The 15,750-nt window shown below is 37.1% G+C and overlaps 1 protein-coding gene across 4 annotated transcripts in view; it reads left to right on the plus strand.

Annotated features, from left to right (window-relative positions):
• The first annotated feature begins 1,030 nt into the window (after positions 1-1,030).
• Chic1 (cysteine rich hydrophobic domain 1) overlaps positions 1,031-15,750 on the plus strand; it is a 117,235-nt gene continuing 102,515 nt past the window's right edge. For all 4 annotated transcript variants that reach the window (XM_047535511.1, XM_047535514.1, XM_047535513.1 and 1 more), the window contains exons 1-2: positions 1,031-1,435; positions 14,184-14,238. In XM_047535511.1, the coding sequence (XP_047391467.1) occupies positions 1,140-1,435; positions 14,184-14,238 (351 nt within the window). In that variant the 5' untranslated portion in view covers positions 1,031-1,139. The remainder of the gene's footprint in view (positions 1,436-14,183; positions 14,239-15,750) is intronic.

Here is a 15,750-nt window from a genome sequence, read left to right on the forward strand (position 1 = left end):
CCCCGCCCCCAACTCCCCAAATTCAAATCTGCATATTCAGAGTCACATTTTAAGAATCAGCCTAAAATGCACTCACCACTTTACAAATTTTTTCCAAACAACTTCATGCAGTATGGCCCTTTGGTTAAGCTGCTGGGCTTCTGGAATTAGAAGCGTCTCCCAAATTTAAAACCAGGTCTGAGCTGGTGTGGTGGCCCACACCTGTAATCCCAGCAGTTTGGGACCTGAGGCAGGAGGATAGCAGGTTCGAAGCCAGCCTCAGCAATTTAGCGAGATCCTACCTCAAAAAAAAAAAAAAATTGAAAGGGCTGGAAATGTGGCTTAGTGGTTAAGCGTCCCTGGGTTCAGTCCCCAGTACCAAAAATAAAATAAAATAAAACCAGGTCTGCCATTTAGGAGCTCCACGATCTTAAACAAATCATTTATTCTCTCTCCATTTAAATTTCGCATGTGTAATATGAGATCATCATGGAACATACAGGGTTGTGGGGGACTAAACGAAATATGCACGTAGAGCATTTCATAGTCTCTGACAAGTATTAAGTCCTCCATGAGTACTACATAGAAGTAGTAATACAAGTTTCCTCTTTAGTAAATTATTAATAAAAAAATGTTAACCCTGCTTCCAGAGTTGTGGCAAAGTTCTAACGTAAATCTCTTAAACTGTAATACTGAACAAACATCAGAGATTGGCACATGTATACCTTGAGATACTGTGGGCAAAGTTCTAAGCTCACTTTTAAAGAATGAACTGCCTCCACTGGGAGTAATAAGACCCAGCATTAATTAATAGGATATAAAAATCAGAAAGTACATCTCCTGGATACAACTAGCTGACGTCCAAAGAGCAGTACTAAGATCAGCACCCGCAGACCGGACCTCGATAATTCCCTGGAGTTCACCTCTAAGGGCCCCCTCCCCTTGGAGCCGCGCAAGCGTACACAGATTTTGCGCCTCTCTCCTCATACCCCCGCCTCCAACATCCCCCCCACTCGATCTGCCCAACACGCAGGCGCGTCTCCTGAAGTCCTATCCCTACCCCCCTCCTCTTTCTCTTCATTTCTTCCCCCTCCTCTTCCTGCACCTCCGCAGGTTCAAACTCTTCTTGGTGAGAGTGGCGGCGATCGCGAGGTCACGTGATGAGCATCCTGCTGCCCAACATGGCGGAGTTCGACACCATCTCGGAACTAGAGGAGGAGGAAGAAGAAGCGGCAACGTCGTCGTCGCCGTCGTCTTCGTCGTCTGTATCTGGGCCCGACGATGACGAGGAAGAGGAAGAGGAGGAGGAGGAGGAGGAAGAAGAAGAGGAAGAGGAAGAGGAGGAAGATGATGATGAAGAGGAGGTGCCGCCCCCGCCTCGTGTAGTGAGCGAGGAGCATCTGCGGAGATATGCCCCGGACCCCGTACTGGTGCGGGGCGCCGGCCACATCACTGTGTAAGCAAGAGGGGGCCATGGGGTTTGAAAAGGCCGTGATTTGGCGATAGAGAAGTGAGAAGGCGATCGAGGGGCCTGTGGAGTGGGGGAGGGCTGACTGAGGCATACACCTGGTCTAAATGGAACCGAGGGTGAATAGGTGTAAAGAATGTGACTGTAATGCACCAACGCCAGGTAAAGAGTAAGTGTAGGACAGGAAAGTTAGGGGTTTGAGAGCCAAAGGTATCGAAGTAGGGGTGAGTTTCCTTTCGTGTAGGAATGCTGGCATTGAATATTCTCTAAACTGCAGGATGTACTAGAGCGTTCTCTGCTGCCAAGATTGGTGTCTAGTGGAAAACGGCGACTGCTGTAACATGTGATGAGAAGTAGGCTTGGATTTTTCAAAACAGAAACGTGATGTTTTGTGAATAATATAAACATCCATCTACCTGCATATTCATCCATCCATTCTTCCTGTCTAATCCTTATATGAATGAATACGGTCATTCTTTCTCTGTTTCGAGCACTACTCACTCTGACGTTCCTTAAATATCGCACCATTAGAGGTTCGGGTTGATAGGCCGCCATGGAAAGTAGAAGCAGCAGTGGATTGAGTCAGGGGTCTTGGATGCTAGTGCCATATTTGCTTCTTTCTGACCCCGTGACCTTGGTCATTTGCTTCCTATTTCTGGGCCTTGGTTTCTCCGTATGCAAAATGAAGGGTTTGGAGTAGATTGTTTCTAAAACCTTTCAGCTATGAGATAGTTTAAAATACCTCCAGGGGATTTTTTTTTTTACCCAAATACTGAATATACAAACGTTAAATGTATGTGCAAATTGGTCCTCCAGAAGGTGAGGACGATTTCTTAAAAACTTTGCCAGTGTGGCTTTTTTAAAATTGAAATCTCCCATCATATTTGAGAAAATAAAATTAGAAGGGATTTCGTAACATTTTAGTTGCAAAGCAAAAAAGGAAGAAAAATTGATAGTTCTCTTGGTTTTGAAGAGTACTTCCTCATATTTATTTGCTTGATCATAAATAAAATACTTGAAAGTTTAAGTATTGTGTTAATGTTCATTCTCTTAATTCTACCTTTCATTGCATTTTAAAATAGGCCTATTCTTTCCTATCATATCATGCTGTCTCTAATTTTGATAATGGCTCACCTAACCCCTTTGACTTTCATTTGAGTTTGTATTATATGAAATCACATAGTATGTACCACCTTCTCCATTATGTTAGCTTTTAATTTTTAACATGTTGAGTATTTTGACTGTGATACACTTTTATAATCTTTGTATTAAATGTATTAACAAAGATTTTGAAATTGTGAAAGGGTTCAGGGAGACTTTTACGCCTGCTTTTTGATTAGGCAATTTTAAGACAATTTTTCTTGGTTGAAGAATTTTGCAGATAGCTTACAGTGCTCAGATGTCAGATTACTGCGCTGTTTTACTTCAATTTCTGTGGTTACTAGGGAGACAGTTTATTACTCAAACTATTGTGATTCTGGCACCAAAGGGTTCCTTTCATGCAGATTATTTTACGTGACCGAACACAGAAAAGGTATCTTATTCCAGTCCATAATTATATATTCCAACATTCCACCCCCTCCCATTGTTTTCAGACAATGAAAAAGGAGCAAGGAAACAGAATTTAAGAAATTTATTTGTGACCAGGTGTGGTGGCTCATACCTGTGATCCCAGCAAGTCGGGACCTGGGGCAGGAGGATCACAAGTTCAAGGACAGCTTCAGTAATTTAGTAAGGCCCTAAGCAATTTATTGAGACTCTGTCTCAAGATTAAAAAATAAAAAAGGGCTGTGGATGTGGTTCAGTGGTTAAACACCCCTGATTCAATCCCTGGACCAAAAATAAAAATAAACTTACTCGTAGTTCCATTCTAGTCTCTATACAATCATGGTGAAGTGCTTACCAATCTGTTTTCTTCACCAAAAGCAGAGCACAGGAGCTGAAGAAATAGCTTGCTTTGGAGAGTGCTTGCCTAGCATGCGCAAGGGCCGCTGTTCAAATCCCTGGCCCCCTCAGAGGCGGGAAAAAAAAACTCTTTAAAAAAAAATGCAGAGCACAGAGACACACCATACCCAGGCCCATTGTTGTTGTTGTTTTTGGTACTGGGAATTGAACTCAGGGGCACTTGACCACTAAGCCACATCCCCAGCCCTATTTTGTATTTTATTTAGAGACAGGGTCTCACTGAGTTGCTTAGGGCCTCACTTTTGCTGAGGCTGGCTATGAACTCACTGTCCTCCTACCTCAACCTCCTGAGTCGCTGGCCCTTTTGATAGGTATAATCCACCCCCCAACCCACCCTTGGCTTAAAAATTCTGGAGTTAGGAGTGTGAAATGATGGGGCTGGTAGTAGGTGTTACTATTAATTGACTGAAGCCAAAATCTAAAAAACACAAACCAGTAGTTGAATCTCTAGATAATGTATATAGTTTGAAAACTTATTTAGTTTTATTGTAGATTTTCTCTCACCAAAAAAAGAAAGTGCATTTGATGTTAAATATGTGGGACTTGCAAAGTGAGATTAAATGTTTAGGAGACAGTTTTGCTGTGTCTAAGAAATGAGCTATGATAGCAAAGACTTCCTTATATCAGGTGAAGTAAAAAACCCTTAGGCAATAGTTAAATCTTATTCTCAGGCATTTAAAATATTAACTTCTGTTTAAATTTTTCTGGCATATGAGTGGTCAGGTTTCCCCCAAACTATATGCCCTGCTTTTGTTTTTTTGTTTTTTTGTTTTTTTGTTTTTTGATACTGGGGATCAAACCCAGGACCTTGCACATACTAGGCAAATGCTCTACCACTGAATTACATGCTCAGACCTATGCCTTATTGAATGACACATTTCTTATTCTCGCTCAACCCTGATTTTTTTCCATCCTCTGTACAGTCTTTACTCTGTGGGGGGAGGGGGTTGTTTCTTTCCAAAGTTTAAGTTTTGAGAGCCATCACCTCCAACTCAAAGAAAGTGTTTTGAAGGTTTTCACCATGAAGAAGTGATAGTTTTTGAGGGGATAGATAATGTTTAACCTGATTTAAACTCAGCATATATTAAACCTAACATGTTTTCTCCTCTGCACATTGGCTGTGTCTCAAGTTGCCCCATTTCTGACACTGATACCACCATTCTAATCTCCCAGGGTAATATGTGAAATCTTTGAGTCATTTTGACTCTTCCTTCTCCTTGAATTGCCCTGTGCCAGTTGTTCCCAGAATTATGTCATCATACCTTTTGAAACATCTCTTAGATATTTCATTTTCTCATTCCTACTTGGCACCACTGTAGTTTGGGTAGCCATCATCTCTTGCTTGAATTATTGCCTCAGTCTGTTGCTGCTCCCCACTCCAATCCATCCTGTATGCTTGTGCCAAACTGATTTTCTTAAAACAGTTTAATCATGTCACTTTCCTGCTGCAAACCTGCAGTGGCTCTTAATTAGATCTGAGTTTCTGTGCTGCTTTTCTCCAGCCTCAGAGTTCAAGGAGTTCCTCCATTTATCCAAAGCTCACCCCTCCTCTTGTGCCTTACATACCTTCTCTTTTAACCTTCTCCCTGATCTTGCTCCATCTGCCCGTCTGTCCAATATAATCTCCCTCTGCCTTTCCGTTAGCTCATCCCATAAACAATCTCTGATTTTTTTAAAAAACAAAGCGAAGGGCTGGGGATATAGCTCAGTTGGTAGAGTGCTTGCCTGTCAAGCACAATGCCCTGGGTTCAATCCGCAGTACTGCAAAAAAAAAAAAAAGGTGAGATAAAAACCTTCCAGTACCCACATTCCCTTTAGCTACTATCAAACTTTTCTTCCTTCTCCAAATTTCTTAAGAGTAATTATATTCACTGTATTTCCTCTGATCTGGATTCTGCTACCTCAATCATAGAAGACCTGGCCCCAGTTAAGATCACCATGATTCTCTTATTACTAAATCAGTGGACATTTAATTCTCTTTCTGTCCCCCCTTGCTGCATTTGACATTTATTATGATTCCCTCTTTCTTAGAGGCTTCTACTCCAGGGGTCATGAACACACAGGCCTTCAGAAGCAACATAAATCACAGAAGATGGTTCAGCATAAGTAGCAGTGGGGCCTTAGTTGAATTGGAAGGTATATGTCTTGCTTAAAGGTGTTCAGATTCTGATTTTAAAAAAAAAATTTGCTAGCTAAGCAAACCTAGGGACTTTTTGACCACTTTAATCTCTTGGTTCTCCTTGTACTTTTCAGTCCATTCCGTAACCATCTCATTCATAGGCTCCTCTTTCTTTCTTACCTCCTAAATACCAGTGATCTCTAGAGTTTTGTGCTCAGCTATCTACTCTTCTTACTCTCTACTCTCCCTAGATGATCTCATCTTACTTCTCTCAAGGTTAGTTATCTGATGTCTTCCAAATATGTATCTGTGTTCCAGAGTCTGCTTAGGTTCTTACTTGGGCTTATTCACTTCTTGGCCCATTGTCATTTTAAATTCAACACATTCAGCAGAACTTGTCCTTCCATACCCCTCATACCTCCAGACTCTCAAAACTGTCTTCTATTTCTATATTCTCCTTCTCAGTTGAATGTACCTTTACCTATCCTATTAACCATCTTTGGTTCTCCTTCCCACTTATACTCCCCACAGCTAAGCAATCAGGAAATATTAGCAATATATGGCCTAAAATTTGCTCTTTTTCCCTCCCTACCATGACTTCCCTGATTCAGGCCCCTTTCACCACCCTAACTCATTGTCTCCATTCTTGTTTCTTCTTACATTCCTCATCCAGTGTATTACTAGATTAAGACACCAGAAGTAGGACTGGGGAGATAGCTCAGTCGGTAGAGTGCTTGCCTTGCAAGCACAAGGCCCTGGGTTCGATCCCCAGCACCGCAAAAAAAAAAAAAAAAAAAAAGACACCAGAAGTACAGATTTAATTAAACCACTTTCCTGCTTAAGATTGTGTGGTTTTCCTTTCACCTACAGGATAGTCTCAGCTCCAAAATATGGCATACAGAATTGGACCTTGCCTATCCATCAGTCTCATCTCCTACCATTTCCCTTACTGCTGGTATGTTTCTATTCACAGCATGCCATTTCTTATCTCACTGCCTCAGTTCAAGCTGGGGCCTCCATCTAAAATGTCAATACCCACCCCTCCTCATCCTGGCTCTCCATATGTCACCACCTCCTACAAGTTTTCTTTGCCTCAATTAAAGCTGCAATAGCAAGAACAATTTCTCATTTTCTCTGAATCCTCAGTGCCTAGCATGATGCCTGGCATGAAGTGAGATGAATGAATATTGACTCATGCTAGTAAGCCACAATATGCCCATCATAGTGCAAACTTTACTCTAGGCCCTCAACAATTACTAGTTTGTTGAATCTTTACGGAGTGAGGACTTTTTTCTTAGCATAGATATATCTGTATACAACAATATCACTAGTTCCATAAATGGGGATTATGACGTGGCTTTCCTTCAAAGGCTTTGTTAAGCTAGCTCCTGTTTATCAGAGTACCATGTCTACTTGTATCATCTTAATGTTTCAGCTTTCTGTTTACTTCAACAAGTTGTTAATCTTTTAACATGCAATTAGTTATAATTATTAAAAGTGATTCCAATTCTGATAATAAGTAGATATTTGGGGATCTTTTTCCAAATAAAAATGTATACCTAAATTGCTTCCTTTAGGTTTGAGATTATAGAAGCAAAAATAATGAAATATCTCTTGGAAGTATTAAGTGTTTCATAAATTTTGTGTATATATATATATATATACATATATATCCAAGTGATATTGCATGTAAGTATACCTATCAGTTGTCTTCTTGATATTTTTAGGATAAATATTTGGATCCAATGTGTTGAAATACAGAAAAAAATACATCTCATGAGATTTTTTTCCTCATTTATAGGCATTACCACATTCTTTATATTTCTTAAAATGCACATATTTACTCTCGATAGCACACCTGTATAGAAATAAGTAGGGGCTAGTGATTACCCAAATCTCAGGAATTCATAAAATCATTTCATTAAAACTAATCTAAAAAAACTGAAGTTATTAGACATAGAATTGAAGAAGATGGCCAAATTTGCCAAACAGCACATTTCTGCAAAAACTTAGTACTGCAAATTTTGATACTTCCCAAATCAGTAAATGGAATGCCTCGTCTGTTAGCTGTTTTTGAGAAATTACAGTGATACATTGTTAATTTGCATTTATATGCAGTGAATATTTCATAAGGTTTTAGGCCTTGGGAATACTGAAGCTATCTCTAGTGACTTGCCATTGTTACAGTGTAGAAAGTCATGACTATTTCCATATGAAAGATAAATGAGATCTAAGTAGAATTTTTTAAAAATCTCTTTATATTATATGACATAGCCTTTCCTTTCCCTTAATATAGTAAATGGAGTTCCTTGCATGTGCTTCAGAATGAGTTCTAAGTTTTCTAGTGAAATCATGTTTCTTGTTGGCAGAATTTTACTATGCATTTTTGTGTTTTTGTTTTTGGTTTTTTTTGTTTTTGTTTGTTTGTTTGTTTGTTTTTGGTTCTGGGTATTGAACTCAGGTACATTCAAATCACCGAGCCATATCCCCAGCCCTATTTTGTATTTTGTTCAGAGACAGGGTCTCACTGAGTTGCTTAACACCTCCCTTTTGCTGAGGCTGGCTTTGAACTCTCGATCCTCCTGCCTCAGCCTCCCTAGTTGCTGGGATTACAGACATGTGCCACTGTGCCCAACTGTGCTGTTTTCTTAAACAACCTGGACACAGGAACTTTAATTTGTGCAAGGTTTGAAAGGCTGATGTATAGCTGTTTTCAAAAAGATTAAAAAACAGTGAGGGATGTAGGGAGGGAAGAAGGGGAAGAGCAACTAAAAGGACCCATTCTTCTTTGCCTCAGTCTCCTTTACTCCAAATAATTGTTCCAAGAAATTAAAAAGTGGGGCATTGAAAACACTTGACAAAGAAAATGCAATAATTGAGAATCACCAGCTGGGTTGGTTTCAAACACATAATAGATTCTATATTTAATGAAGTCGATAAAATGGCAGCCTGAGCAGTTCCCAAGTGCCTCTTTGTCGAATGCTAAAGAGCCCCACATCTTGGGCTAATATCTATCATTGATGAAAAATAAGTGGATGAGATTGTCTAACCTCTGTGGACTCACAGTTCTTAATGGGTTGTTTATGAAACAGAGGTGATGTATTTTATTCATCTGCAGTCATTTCAACATTTTCCTAGCGGCTAGTAAGTGAGACTTTTAGGGCCTAAGGTTCTTTGAGTTAAATATTCTCTTTATGTGCTCAGACTCTAAAGAGAAAAGTTAAGAAAATAATCCCTGATAGGCAAAACAGGATTGCTACTCTTAGCTAAAATTGTGAGAGAGGAACAGCACAGTTTGCTTTTCTTCTTACTTTTTAATATGGATATATGGTTAGTCCACATTCACAGATTGAACCAACTGCAGATCAAAAATACCTGAAAAAAAAAAAAAAACACATCACTTACAGGCTTTTTTTTTTTTGTTGTTATTCCCTAATCAATACAGTATACCATTTACATAGAATTTATATTGTATTAGTTATTATAAGTAATGTAGAGATTATTTAAAGTGTACAGAAGGATGTGCATAGGTTATATGCAAATACTGTGTTGTTTTAATATAAAGGATTTGAGCATCCAAGGAGTTTGATACCCAAGATGGGCCCGGAATCAGTTCCCCATAGAATATTAAGAGGAGCAAGTGTATGGAGGTCACCAGGGAGTGTTTTAAGAAGTCAAATAATACTTTCTTTACCATTTCTAATATACCTTTCTTAAGAACTTCAGCACTGGGGCTAAGTACTGGGAAGAATACAGAGAAAACAAAATATAGGCCTGGCTTTACAAACCTAACCAGAATATTACCTTTATGACATTTTTATGGGGCAGCAAAGAATAAGGACGATATTTTAATTGTTGAATTGTGTAATACAGATTAGAAGTGATTGTGAGTGTTCAGAGAAAGGGAATCCATATAAACTTGAGCATTCAAGGCATTATAGCAGAGTTGGAACTTTAGCCCTGAAGGCTGTGTACAATTTGAACTAAGGAGAGGAAGCAAGAGAATCACAAGGGCAAAGACAAGGCAGTGGCAATGGGAAGGAAAGAAGAATTATGAGAATTATTTTAAAGGAGCAAGTGACTGAACTTAGGCAACACTTACTTTTAATAAGGGTGCAAAAAATAGGAGAGGGAAGGTGCAAAAAATGATACCAAGGTCTAGGTTAAGGAAGAAAGTGATGTGCCATTGAAAGAGATGAAGAATTTGAAAAGAGGAAACAATTTCCAAGAAAGGGTTACATTTAATTTTAGATATGTTTTACTTGACATTGTATTTTGTGGCAAGATATCCAAATGGAAATTTTCATTTTACAATTAAAGACGAAGGACTAGAGCATGTTGGAAAATATGTGTTACTAGAGATAATAGATCTGATGATCATCAGCATAGATGGGATTGTCAAAGCTATCAAATGCCAATGAAATGCAGAGTTCCCTTAGGGGAAAAAAAGCAGATGAATTAAAGCTAAGTGTTGCTATAGATGAAAAGAGTAAGAATGTTAGGAAGGAAATAATAAACAGTGTCACAGCTAAAAAGTTGAGAACATTTTTCTACTTAGAGAAGGACATTAAACTTGGCAGTAAGACAAAAAGAACTTGTCTTTACTAAATAAAAAATTATTTTCAGTAAAATGGCAGCATCAAAAATAGTAGATTTCAGCTGGGTGTGGTGGTACATGCCGGGGAACTCAGCAGCTCGGGAGGCTAAGCAGGAGGATTGCAAGTTCAAAGCTGGCCTCAGCAACTAAGCAAGGCCCTAAGCAACTCAGTGAGACCCTGTCTCAAAATAAAATGCAAAAAAGGGCTGGGAATGTGGCTCAGTGGTTAAGTGCCCCTGGGTTCAATCCCTGTACCAAAATTTTTTTAAAAAGTCAGATTTCAAAAGGTTAATAAAGGGAAGTGGAAATAGTGGAAAGTTCCTTTATCGGGTGATAAGTACAAAGAGAAATAAGCAAAGCTGAGAATTTTTTTTTTTTTTTTTTGGTACAGGGATTGAACTCAGGGACACTCAACCACTCAGCCACATCCCCAACTGTTTTATATTTTATTTAGAAACAGTCTCATTGAGTTGCTTAGTGTCTCACCATTGCTGAGGCTGGCTTTGAACTTGAGATCCTCCCATCTCAGCCTCCTGAGCCACTGGGATTACAGGGTTATACCCCCTCACCTGGCTAAGAATTTATAAAATAATAAAACCATTCTAAACATTATGATGGATACATCCGTCTATATCTACTACATATTTCATATCTAGTAAAAGAATTGCAGCTGGCAAAAGCCAAAATGGTAGTAATCTCTAATTGAGGTAAGAGTATGTTATTGACATTGCATCTGAAAAGCATTTAGACATGATGTGGAAATAAAACTCTACTTTAAAATATGTGTCTTCTTTCTAAAAATGAAAATGCACCTATTTCTTTGTTGCACAAGAATTTACTCTGTAAAATAATGAATTGTATCTTTTTGAGTAGTGATAAAGTCACTAAATAATGATTTAAGTGAAGTATGTTTCTTGCTCTGTTCAAATGTTTGTCATGTTATTGAATGCTAAGTTAGCATGTAAATACAAATATATTTTTAATACTAGAATGTAAGTTACTCAAGCAGCAGTTGAAAATTGTCATAAAAATTTATGCATAGATTATCCCATCTGGTTTTAAGTTTAGCTATACTGTTATGTCTATGTGTATATTTAAAGGGAATGTGTATTCTCATTACATGTTGTACAGATGCCTGAACAGAATTAGTGACTGAGCTTTTTAATGTAAAGTCTTTACAATTGGTAATTAATTTTCTTAACTATTTGAAAATTTAGAACTTGGATAAAAATACATTTTTAACATACAAGATGTAGTATATTTTGCATAGGTATATATCATGCTAGTAGCTGCTAAATATAGAGTATTTGTGCTTAATTAAGATTGGCTTGTGTCCTTGAAAATAAACTATTTACATAAATGATGCAAGGATGATATCAAATTCCTTCATAGTTTTAATTAGACATGGGATTCCTAACCTTTCTTTAAAGCCCCTGAGACCAAACTGGCATAAATCAGTTGAATCAAACAGTACAATAACTTACTCAGTAAACTTCTGTGTAAACTTTTATTGAAAAAATACTAGAGCCCAGTGTGGTGGCGCACACCTGTAATCCCAGAAACTCCGTAGGCTGAGGTAGGAGGATCGCAGGTTTGAGACTAGCCTCAGTAACTTAGTGAGACCCTAAGTAACCTAGTGAGACCCTGTCTCAAAATAGAAAATAAAAGGGTCTGGGAGTGTGGCTCAGTGATTGAACCCCCACCCCGGGTTCAATCCCTGGTACCCAAAAAAAAAAAAACAAACCTAAAAACCTGCTATTGCTGGGCATGGTGGTGAACTCCTATAATACCAGTGACTCAGGAGACTGAGACAGGAGGATTGTAAGTTCAAGTCCAGCCTCAGCAACTTAATGAGACCCTGTCTCAAAAAAATTGTGTGGGTACGGGCACTGGGGATATAACTCAATGGTAAAGTACCCTGGGTTCAATCCCTGGTACAAAACAAAAAACAAACTACTGATTCCATTATGGTATCATCCATAACGGAAGTAGCAAAATAACCCATGGTTTCTGTTCTGGAGGAGCTTGATACAGAACAGAAAGGAGAATAGGGATCAGTATATGAATTTTGGTTTCCCCCACTTACTATATACATGACTTTGGGCAAGTCATTTAATTAATATATTTAATTTTTTTCCTGATTGTCAGCTTCCTTGTCCAAAAAAATGGGAATAATAATACTTCTCTTGAGGGTTTTTAAAGTTTTGTAGTAATATACTTAGCACAGTGGGTAGCCTGGTAAGTACATAGTTATTGATAACTTTTACTGCCTTCCTCACATAGAGTTCTCAGTGTTAGTGTCTTTTCCTTTTTGTTTACAACCTATCATTCACTAATGTAAAATTGCAGTCACTATGATAATGGTGTCATTTGACATCTGTGTGTCAAGGAAGTGACTTATGTTCTCTACTGAAATCAAATAGGTGAGCAAAGCTTATAAAATTAATTTTTACTTCTTTTAAAGTATTTTTATTAGTGTATTATAGTTATACATAATAGTGGGCTTCGCATGGAATATAATTTGCTCCATTACAATCCCCAGTATTTCCACTTCCCCCCCTTCCCTCCCTTCCCCTGCCCTCCTTCTTCTACTATACTGGTCTTCCTTCTATTTTTTCTGTTTATTGTCTTTTTAATTGATGCTTTATAGATTTACATAAAAGTGAATTCACTGTGCTAGATTCAAATATGTATATAGCATAATTTGATCAATTTCATTCCACAGTTCCTCCTTTTCCCATCCCTCCTCCTTCTCCCTAGTCTCCTTCTTCTACTCCACTGTTCTTCCTTCTCTTTTGGTGGGATTACCCCCCTCCTTTTATTTCCTTCTTTCTCTCTAGCTTCTTCATATGAGAGAAGACATTTGATCTTTGACTTTCTGAGTCTGGCTTATTTCATTTAGCATGATGTTTTCTAGTTCCATCCATTTACTGGTAAATGCTATAATTTTGTTGTTCTTTATGACTGAATAAAACTCCATTGTGTATATATGCCACATTTTCTTTATCCCTTTATCTGTTGATGGGCATCTGGGCTGGATCCATAATGTGGCTATTGTGAATAGCGCTGCTATAAACATTGATGTGCCTATATTACTATAGTGTACTTATTTCAGTTCCTTTGGATAAATGCCAGGGAGTGGGATAGCTGGGTCATATGGTGGTTCCATGCCTAGTTTTCGGAGGAATTTCCATAGTGCTTTCCAAAGTGGTTGTACTCCTACCAACAATGTATGAGTGTGCCTTTTCCCCCACATCTTTGCCACTATTTATTATTATTATTATTCTTGATGATTGCCATTTTAATTGGAGTGAGATAAAATCTCAGTGTAGTTTTGATTTGCATTTCCCTGATTGCTAGGGATGTTGAACATTTTTTCATATATTGACCATTTGTATTTCCTCTTTTGAGAAATGTCTGTTTAGTTCTTTTGCCCATTGATTGGCCTTTTTTTTTTTTTTTGGTGTTAAGTTTTGACTTCTTATTACATATTTTAGTGAGCATACGGGAAGTGAAAGCCTTAGAAGATGGGATCTGTTTTCTTAGAATTCATTGAACACATGAAAGCCACTCATAAGGATCAACCCTTGAGTATATTAAATTCTGTAATTCCAAAAGCTACATTAATGGTAAAGAGGGGTATTTTTATTACAACATTTGCTCTTATTAAAACTTCTTTTACTATTAATTTGGATTAAAAGTCAAAGATTTACTTTCGATAAATATCATGTTTTTCTCCCACTGGACTGGGAGTGTAGCGCAGTGGGGGAGCACTAGTCTTAGTATACACTGAGGCTCTGGGTTTGATCCCCAGTACCACAAAAAAATAATTCAGGACACTTTTTGTATTTCAATTTAATGTTTTCTAAGACTTCTGTATCTATTTTTTAAATTTGTTTCTTTTTAACTGGTGCAAAAAACAAAAAAATTATATATTGAGGATAATTTTAAAAATCAGAAAACCAAAAGAAAAATAAAAAGACTTGTAACTTTTTTTAAGAAAGGAAAAAGGTTAAATATGCTCGATAGAATATATTTTGTTCTTTGTTTTTAAGGTTTGGCTTGAGCAACAAGTTTGATACTGAATTTCCCTCAGTTCTAACAGGGAAGGTAAGTGAGAGTTTGCTTTGAATTTTCTAATTCTAACACATTGTTTTATGGCTTATTCAGTGTTATGACAAATTCTTTGACTCATTGGTAATTAAGTCAAATAGCAGGAGGTCTCCATATTTGGAAGCTGTGTTGGAGGTGACTAAAAGCTGTCTCCATGACTACCAGCCTCTGACCAGTTATTTCATCTGTTGTTCATTAATGCTGGCCATTATTTGTGTTCAGTTTTTCAACTTTTGCATTTTTTTCCAGTATAGGTAGCTATAATTGCATTCATTTAGGTCAATGATTTCCAATGTTTTATTAACAACATTATATTTAATTGTATCACTGTTTTGTAAAATGATATGATTTGTTCTATAAGGAAAGTATCAAATTTTTGGATAGATATTGTTTTGTCTTTCAAATAGTTTGAGTTTCTAAAATTTGACTCACTGTAAGAAATTATTACCTGTTTCCTCTATATTCAGTAGAATATTCTAGCACAGAGGCTTAATTCGAAGACTTCTAGGACTGAAAACTATTAAGTCTAGACCCCTAATGTACAGTGTGATGATTACAAATAATATTGTGTTACATATTGGAATTTTGTTAAGTGAGTAGATTTCAGGTTCTCTTAGCATAAAAGGTAACTGTGCAAGAAGATAGATATGTTAATTTACTTGACGGTGATAATCATTTTGCTATGTACATGTATATCAAAACATGTTGTATACCTTAAATATATACAATATTAAAAAGAAACTATTTTTGGAAAATCGTTTTATAACAATAATGCTAACTTTCTAGACCCAATGAAGACAATTCTGCGTAAAGCAAAACGTTACATTATACCCATTTGTATTTGAGTAAATATAGAAGAAAGAAAAGCAATTATAGTACAAAATACTCAATAATTTCTGATTGTTAAAATGATGATTTGGGGTTAAAAGAAGTTGACTTCTTATATTTTGGAGCCTGGAATTTAATTTTATTCTGCTTAATTTTACTATTTGTTGTTTGTATTTGTTATTTGTCAGTATAGATTTTGGTCATGATTTAAAATAATCCTCTAAAGGGCTTTTATGTTACTTTAGTGTTAATTTTTCTTATATTTTAGCTGGAAAAACAAGGTGCAAATCAGTGTGTATAGTATATGTAGGAACTGGGAGAAATTAGCAGATTAATAATTGTATTTTGCAAAAGAAATTCCAGAAAGATAATACATGAAACTAATAAGAATTATTACCTTTGATGAGAAAAGGAAAATGAGATGGATGGAGGCCACAAGTGTGAGAATGAGGCTATTTTCCGAACATCTTTTAGTATTGTTTTCATTTTTTAATTATTCAGCTATTATCTTTTGAAATTTAATTTGTTCTCTCTTCTTCTAAACTTTTTTAGAATGGAATAATTTCCTTCTACTAATATTAGCTCTTTTTCATCATGATGTATTTTTCAACTGTTTACTCTCCTCATTTTTAAAGGCCTAATTCCAATGTTTCCCTTCTCTTCTCCAGCCACCTTGTGGTT

Source organism: Sciurus carolinensis, chromosome X (assembly GCF_902686445.1).
Source record: "Sciurus carolinensis chromosome X, mSciCar1.2, whole genome shotgun sequence".
In the NCBI taxonomy this organism is placed as follows: domain Eukaryota; kingdom Metazoa; phylum Chordata; class Mammalia; order Rodentia; family Sciuridae; genus Sciurus; species Sciurus carolinensis.